General features: G+C 39.6%; 1 protein-coding gene across 1 annotated transcript; it reads right to left on the minus strand.

Moving 5' to 3' along the window:
* Positions 1-3,690: 3,690 nt before the first annotated feature.
* LOC108666526 lies at positions 3,691-7,750 on the minus strand. The gene is made up of 4 exons (XM_018153421.2): positions 7,448-7,750; positions 6,666-6,874; positions 6,225-6,430; positions 3,691-5,835 (listed from the first exon to the last, which is right to left on the minus strand). Exons 1-4 carry the CDS (start codon positions 7,630-7,632, stop codon positions 5,143-5,145), a joined length of 1,293 nt encoding a protein of 430 aa, XP_018008910.1. The 5' UTR covers positions 7,633-7,750; the 3' UTR covers positions 3,691-5,142.
* Positions 7,751-9,024: the final 1,274 nt, after the last annotated feature.

A 9,024-nucleotide genomic window follows, 5' to 3' on the forward strand; every position in this document is an offset into this window, starting at 1 on the left:
GAACCACACCAGGGAGGAGGCCACGCCGCTGGAATGGCGACGCCAGGGTGGAGACCGCGAAAAGAAAACGTCCATACTAGGAAGAGAGTAGCAGGTACCATACACACCTGGGGGCCAACTACGCTTGATTCATCTATACTTGATCAATCTACGTTGGTACTGCCAACCACACTAGAAGGGTAGCCAGAAAACATCAGTCTTGTATTGCTGCTGCTTTTCCAGACGGTCTCGTGTAAACCAGGAACACACGCAAACGAGTAAACTCACTCGAAAAAAAGTGCGAACCTCGAGTCTGTACAGAGGATTTTGAAATCACGCGCTAGTGATTAGAGGAACAGCGATTTGTTGAAGTTTAAGCCTCCTCAATGGGGTCTTCTAACGCGTATCTGTACTCGTCAGAAGTCCTATGGAATTTCGCGCTCCTAGGGAGATTGTTTCTGAGCGCCCCACCGCTTAGCTCGCGGTGGGGCGCTCTGCGAGTACTGACCGCGGGTTTCAGTAGTTGGGTTAAGTTATAATGTAGGTAGGATTCCTTATATTTCATTTCCCTTCTTTGTTTCTCTCGTGCGGGCGGCCGACGGCCGGTGTGAGCGACCTCTTGTTCGATTGCTTCGGTTTCTGTTGCTTGTCACCTGTCCCTCCTTGTCACTTCGCCTCTTTGAGATGCTAACGCTGCTTCTTTCGAGCCAGCTTCAGCGGGCTGGACAACTGAGACCTTCCGCCCTTGTGGGCGATGAACGATTTTTCGATTCAAGAAACTTTCAATAATTGAGACTTCCCACCTTGTCGGTGATGTTAATCTTGACTTTCGGTGAGAGGTAATTACATAGCTGAAGCGCTAGTAAACATGTGGTAAATAAACTAACTAACTAATTAAACTTGAAGTATAAGCATCGCCAACGACTGCTCAACACCTTCAAGCAGCATAGCCTTTTTTAGAGCATGTTCTCATATACGAAAAAAAGGCGATATTGTGCTAGTCATGTCCGTCCGTCTGTCTGTGACGTCACGTTGCCGAGTATCCATGATACTCGGCAACGAGAAAATGCGCTCTCTGTCACTCACTGCAGTGCGTACTGATACATTTTCTTGCATCAGTTCGCTGTACTAATCCGCCTGCCGTGGCGGCCCGCTGCAAATGGCTGCCGTCGCAGATCAGTACAACGCACATCACGCGTCGTAAGTTAGATCATCACGATTTGTAGCGTCTTGGCGGACATCAAAGGTATTTAGCATGGAAAATAAATGGCCAAATCGTAGTTTCGGTTTGCAAGTCGGCCAAGTTTGAAGAGTATACCGTTCGGATGAAAATTCGTTAGACTGGAGCATTTTCTGCCATGACTTATAAGAAAATGATGCTGACAGCGTTTATGACATTCAAAAGTCAGTAACTCATGAGACATCGCGTGGATTTACCCATCATGAAAAATCCGACGTCAAAAGACGGCTTGGTCGCTCCCTCCCACCCCAAAGAAGATAACAATATCATTCTTGGGACAATTTAACCTTAACAAAGCACCCATTTTTACCATAGTGTAATAGTAAAATATGCGTGGTATCTTCTTTGGTTGACACAATCAAAAAGTCTCTCAGAATAATTTGAAGGGTAAAAATTTCATAAAAATTCATCGCATTTTCATTGAAAAGGTTTACATGACAAGGTCCATCGTCAGTACGAAAACTATACAACAAAAGGAAAATCTACTAGCACAGCCAAAATTTACAGAGAAGAAAATAAAACCTGAAGTGAAAGATTATAGGCTAGAGGAGATAATCGCAAGCAGACAAACCTATTTATTTACAATTCAAAGTTGATTAGAACGAGAAGTTGCTTTAAAAGTAGGCTCTAGCTTTAAAATGTTCTGTCGGCAACAGCGGAAGAAAAAGTTTAAATATTAGCCACGTCCCTAACGTACACAGCGACGTGGCACCGCTCGGTCAGAATGGGGAAGATGCGCACCTTTTCTCTTTCTCTTTATAAATTAGGATTGTAATTGCGGGACGTCGTAACAATGTACGCTGATGCGCATTGCACACAACTGTATATATAAACTAGAGACGGCGGGACGCCTGTCGGAGACCACCACTGCCGTGCTTCGGATGGACTATCATGATCCCTTCCCTGAAGAACGTAGCCTACAACACATCTTGACTTGAACGTTATCAGCCGCACGCCACCAGACAGATCACATCCCTTGAATTAGATCAATCAGCCCACAGGAAAATAAGCCTGGCGTCGTATGGCCCAGCGTCGTCTGCCAACACGCGAAAAAAATTTACACCACCCGGACGGAGCGCGCCGGAACCGTCCGTATCTGTCCCGTGTGTCGAATCAGCCCACGGTCGAACGCCCACGCGTCGTACGACGATAAATTTTGGAACAGACTATGCTATCTGGAACCTAACCCCAGATGCTGTGAGCTAAAAGTTACGTAATTTAGCGATGCTGTAGAAGTCGCTCGTCGAAGGACGATAGATTTTGGAACAGAACTATGCTTTTTGAAACCTAACCCCAATGCTGTGAGCTAAAAGTGACGGTCTGGTGGTGCACGGCAGGATGCACGCAGTTCCACTGGCGACCTGGGCTGGTTGGTCGCAGTCCAATGTCCGCAAGTTACAATTCGAGCTAAAGTCAGGGTATGAAGTGATGATTCGATGCAACGTTCAGTGATGCATAACCAGTACTCTCTGGGCTATTCGCTTCAGAATATGGTGGCGTAAAGCTCCTAATATTTAAAGCAAGATGATGTCACGGGCTGGTTACCGACGGTTGGCTTAATCCGCGGCTGATTGGTGGTCATCCGGAAATATGCTAGGCGTTCCTTTCAAGGCTGATTGGTGCACAAATTTGGTGGTGCACGGCTGCGTACCCGAGACGGCCGTACATACTAATGAAGAATATCTTTTTATATGAATTGAGAATGGATTTTAGCATATTCAATAATAATACATAAAGATTAACATTCAGAAGCATTGTATTGATAAAATTTTCAATTTATTCAACATAATTAAAAATGTAAGGCCAAAGTATGGAACTAAACAATACTCGATTTTACTATTATTATGCACGCTCGTTAAAAGCTTCACTAGGTATATTGCATGGATTACTTAATTTGAGAAAACATCACGAGTAACGAAATCCCATAAAGTGAAAAGATGAATAGTACTAGTTACAACAGCAGTCCTGCTGCACTCATCGCCTGCTCTCCTAAATTTATTGAAATTCCAGCCCCAATCTCTTTAAACTATTTTGAAAATCGAAGAAAAGGTACGTCTTTCTTACAAAACATGCAGGGCTTGGCAGCCACTTCAGAAATGTATTTGTTGTGACACTTCATTTGAAATTAACCAGATAAAAACTAATAATGCAGCGTAATAGATTCGACAATGACATGACAACGAAAAGCAATTAAGCTACTTCCGACAAATACGCTCTGAAAATTGTCCGACGATTCTTAGTTCAAGGCTTTGCACTAACGAGTATCGGCTTATGAGAAAATACGGCTAGAAATGCCAATTAATGAATGAATTGTTGAATATTTTTTAGGGGGAGGCAAACAGCTAGTAATAAATCGCCCTCGCCTGCCATCTTTGTACTTGAATTAATATCAAATATTACACAAGTGCGGTTTACGAAGCTCAGTTTTCGCCTCACAATTCCGAGGACTCAGTTTGCTACTTTCCGCTTACAAAAAAAAAAAAATAAAATTATTTAGAACTCACGAGGGAGAGGTACAGGTTGCTGCGAGATCAGATGTTGATAATTTTTTTCCATGGCAGAGATACAGTGGAAATAAGTGTTCTCCTCTTGTTCGTGTGCCGAGAAATGATCGCAATACAACCGCGTGCAAATACTGAACGAATGCAAAGTGATTGAACCTACCGCCATCACCTGCGTGATTTGTGAAAAGAAATGCTACTGGTAGAACAGGAGTCTTAGTCGATTGTTGTTCATAATATTCCCACATTCTTATATACTTGATTAGGAAAAGTCGATAATTTAGTATCCCCAGTTTTAGCAATTTGCCGAGTATTATTAATCGGCAAAAGCAACTGCTTACATGAGACGTTTTATTGTCAAGTCATCTCAGCCTTATGAGGGATACCGAAGCCCAGCTGAGTGTGATCCGACAGTAGGAGAATACCCTCGATCGTGTATAGCCTACCCTTCTTGAGAGGAACAACAGGAATGTTACACACAACATGAGCAGTATTACGTACAGAACAAAATTCGATGTGTACATAACAATTGATTTTAAGGTAATGAAGGATATATTTTTAATGGAACGACAGCATATCAAACTTCATTCTATGTTATTTTCTAGGATCTAATGAAAGTTCAATTTATGTGTCCAATGTATCAATTCTTTACAGTTTCAACAGTGCCCGAGTATCCACATTGGCAAGATCTGCGAATTTATGCGAGATGATTCAATGTTTATTCCAATTTTATTTATGATACTATTGGAGTTGTGCGAATTACACAGCGCAAATTATTGGGTTAATTAACATCAATTATTGAATATAATTGTCGTATATATTTTAAACACTACATGCCCATGTCTTCTATTGAATTTCGGTTATTTCTGAACAGGAGTCTGGGTCTTAATATCGTAGCTCTGGCTACGTTTACCTATATCAAGTGTTCGTTTTAATGCATCATCCACACGAAGAATATGAATATTTAGGTTATAACGTCGTAGGTGGATTGAGCCATTAGCCAACTGAGAACCTGGGGCAGGTCCCAGTAACACCGATAAAAAGAAACTAAAGACTGATTTTTTACAATCAAACTCATAAATTTTCAATAAAAAAGGGGAGAGAGCATACTTGAGATTCTACCTCAACAACAATAAGTGAACTATATCATAAATCGTCATTTTAATTGTCTTTATGACAATTTTTTTAGAAATAAGAAGATAAATTTTCATCACTACCGGTATCAAAGAACAAAATCCAATTAATTTGTGATGAACAGCGAGGTCGAGTATATATGGCACATGAGTATGCAGATTTGAAGCTTTCTTGGCACAAGGCATCTTAATCTTACAATAATTACAAACGAAATTGATGAGAAACATCGTTATTGCCGATAGTATAAAACGTAGCTGCGGAGGTTCGAGTATGCAAAATAAAGATGGCCTAAGAAGGTGAGTGATAAAGAGCGTGATTGTTAACAAGAGACGCACTAGCTGCGGGCATGAAAGGCTGGGGATGCTGGACCACTTCTTGCTGGAAGTGCTGCTGATGGTGGACAGGAGGAGGAGGTGGTGGGGGGTACGAGGAATGGTGATGGGCGATGTGGTGATGAAAATGATGATGTGGCGCACTGGAAGCTTGGCTCATGTGAAGAGGTAACATGGGGGACAGAGAGACGTAGTAAGGACTGTGTAGCCCTAGAGGTATGCTTCCACAACTTGAAATGGACTGACACAAAGGTAAAGCTAGGGAGTTGTGAGCTGGATGATCACTAATATTAGTATTGCACGAGTTATCAGGAACACGATGTTGTAAATGAGTTTGAGATCGTTGTAAGTTGAGCGGTTGCTGTGGTCGTGAATTTGTGCTACCAAGAGAAGAGTGGCAGAACGGCTGTACGGCGACTACGGTCTTATCGCGTACATGCGTCAAGCCTTCGTCAGCAGCCGTCCCGGCCCCGGCAGCTTGCTGTGCATTCAACGACTGATCGCCACAAACTTGTGCATGGATTGGAGATTGTCGAACGCACATCTGATGGGATAAAATTTGTGGGGCACACAACTGCTGTTGAATTGGCAGGTTTTGTGAAGCACAAAACGATTCCTCCGCCATTCCCTGGAGTGGGTTGGTAGCCACCTGAAAACATGAACATGTGTTCATTGATATTCTTGAGCTACAATACTTTGAAATGTGTTCATATGTCATGTTGAAATAATTATAATCCAACTTGGATAGCAATGCTTCTGAAATAAAAATACTTAACTTTTCATGCGACAATAAGTAAGATGAAATAGCTCAATGCAAGGAGTAAAGTCACAGAAAATTAAAGCTAATGGCCACCAGTCATGCACCAACTAAAGAGCTTTAGGCAGCGTTTTTGAATTCCTAATCAGAATTTCTGTAGTAGCTCAATTATTTTCACAGATTTCTGTAAAACAGCTGCACCACAGAATTATAATTCAACTATAAACATCTGTACTAATTATTAACAGGGCAAAAATGTTAATGGAACAACACTTAAATACCTGTTTCTGTGACTTGCTCTTAGTTTTCTTCTTCTTGTTGATGGCTGGAGGAAAAACCTTGGACAATGTGGATTCCTCAAGAGAAAGCTTGAGCTCAGCTAAATGCTCTTTACATCTCAGGAAGTCTACACCCTGGAACTCATCCAGTAAGATTTTCCTGTACAGCCACTGTTTCACCAGAGGCTTGTAATTGCTGTTCATTTCACCTGTTGAGGCATAACATTAATGAATATTTTGCAGTAAGATGCAACCAAAGATACAATTTCAGCACATCAGCTAAAATTTACTAGTACCAGAAAAAGGTTGTAATCAGGCGGCCCAATACTAATCAGAAGAGAAAAATAAATAAAATTTAAAAATTCATAAATGAAAATTTGCAAATAAATGGATACTATCTCAACTTGACAGGTACTAATTCGTCACAAAAATTTTCTGGTATACCTGTGGCCATATTAATTGCTTGAGGTTCAAACTCCTGCAGATAGAGCCTGTGCATTTTGGTGCAGTCCAAGGTAAGGATGCCAGTGCGCTGATCACACCTGCACACCGCGCCCGGGTCCCCTGACAGCAGCTTGAGCATGTGCCTCTTGAGTTGTAGCACAGTTTGCTCGGACGCTTTGAAGGAGAAACAGGCAATGTTCTTGGTGAATCTGGGAAAATAATTTATTAGGATTATTCACAAGTATTGACATGGATAAAAAATAAGCAGTTTATAAGTTTTTTATTAAAAAATAATACCTAGTATTCTCCTAAATATGAAAAGAATGTAATTTCATTATTACAGCTTTAATTTCATCTTTGAGACATTATAAACATAATCCAGCAATTAGTAAAGTCTAATAGATATTACCTACTTTCATTAAAAAGACCTTGAGACATGGATTTTTAACTTAAAATTAGGATTTCAATACCAAATTATCAACTTCAATACTGGTATATTACATTCAAATTTTGAGCATACATATAAACATAATAACTCAGTAGACTTTATTCACACTCATTATAAGCCTATAATGAGAACTATTAAAATAATTACAACTCATTTATTTCTCAAATTATTCAATACAAAAATTCGCAATAGTTTTGAACCCACAACAAAGAATACATAAGCTTAGATTGTTCAATTATTCAACATAGTAATAGTTGGCAATAAAGCCAGCCTAAGCAAAGTTCCTTTGGCTTCTCATAAATAATACCTAGTTCAACTCCGATTCATAACACACCTCTGATTCAGATGTCTGAAGCATTTTCTCCTTGAATTACATCGGCTGCATGGAGATTTTGAGGTTGGCTTTATAGATTTTCCATCAGTAAAAACTGTATTCATGGCATTTTTAGGATTCTTAACCAGAACTTGTTTTGTCATAACTCTCCGGCGTTTTCTTGGAGCAGAATTAGATGAGGACATTCTGTTACAACCTTTTCAAACATTAATTTGTTCACTATCAAATCAGTGGCTGTTAAAAGAGAACAGATACCGGTACCTACATGAAGATTGAGAGATGTAATCTGGAACACACATTGAAAGGACCTACCGTCAAATGGGGTAATAAGGGACAGTTTTAAGCATTTTTCATTAATAACTTCTCACCATCAAACATTTCAGGAACAAGTTTGGGCTCATTTTAAAGCCCTTTGGGAGGGCTATTATGGCATCTTCAAAAAAATTACATTGGCTTTTTGGTAAGGTGCCAGATGCAAAATAAAAGCGACTCAAAAAACCACTGAAAACAGGGTAATCCTAGACACTTGAAATTAAACTCAATTTTAAAAAGTTTGAAGCAAGCAAAGTGTACTAATCCATTACTAACAGTAATCTGAAGTCCTCATTTTCTTTTGTAGATTATGTAGAATAAATGAAATTTTTTGTTGATTTTTACTTGTTTTTCCTTCATTGATATGATATCACCATATCCATAAATTACCATATTATTGCTGATATTACCGTATCCATGGACATGCCATTGAGCATTTACAATGGCCACGTCCACTGCAATCTTCATATCAGCAGCCGTATAGCACTTTTCTGTATCTGTAAGCTTACAGGACAGCTTGTAATTTCACACCATTTTAATTGGGTTAAGTGAATTCACTATAACAAAAAAATATCATAAAACATACCTGAAACAGAAAGGAATATGCTCATGACAAACTGACCACCATCATATTTTTTGGATAAATAAATCACAGTTTAGGTTAATTACTTTTCATTCTATGTTGCCCAGTGCACAATTCTATCTATGACATCTCTGCACAATGTTGTGATGACCAATGATACATTACTTTTTTGTTAGGTGATATTTTTTTTCACTGAGCGAGGTAAATATAATTAAAAATTTTTATTGTTAATTGATTTTTTAGTTAACTGGAGCCTTTGCTAATCAAAGTTCTACTGTAAATGCGTTTTTAGGGGTGTAGGTACCTTATTACCCCGGGAGGTGTCCCTTATTATCCCGTCTTGCAGTAATGGCTGCCATTCTTTTTAGCGCATATTCTCATTTATGGAAAAAATCCACTATTCTGCACACCATGTCTGTCCGTCTGTCTGTCCATCCGTGACTTCATGTTTTTGTCCATGAGAAAATGCGCTCTCTGTCACTCACTGCAGTGAGTACCGAGTTATATTTTTTGGAATGAGATCTGCTAATTCCATCAATCATATTTTTAAGCCAACACCTGTGTGAAACTTTATGTAAGTAAAATTTTTGGATATGGCATATATATACATTTTTTTTTTGCTACGGACCTTAGCAGAGGTTCTTTCCCAAAATNTGTTGCATTGAGATTTAATTTCTTTTGA

Source organism: Hyalella azteca, unplaced genomic scaffold (genome assembly GCF_000764305.2).
Source record: "Hyalella azteca isolate HAZT.00-mixed unplaced genomic scaffold, Hazt_2.0.2 contig17500, whole genome shotgun sequence".
In the NCBI taxonomy this organism is placed as follows: domain Eukaryota; kingdom Metazoa; phylum Arthropoda; class Malacostraca; order Amphipoda; family Hyalellidae; genus Hyalella; species Hyalella azteca.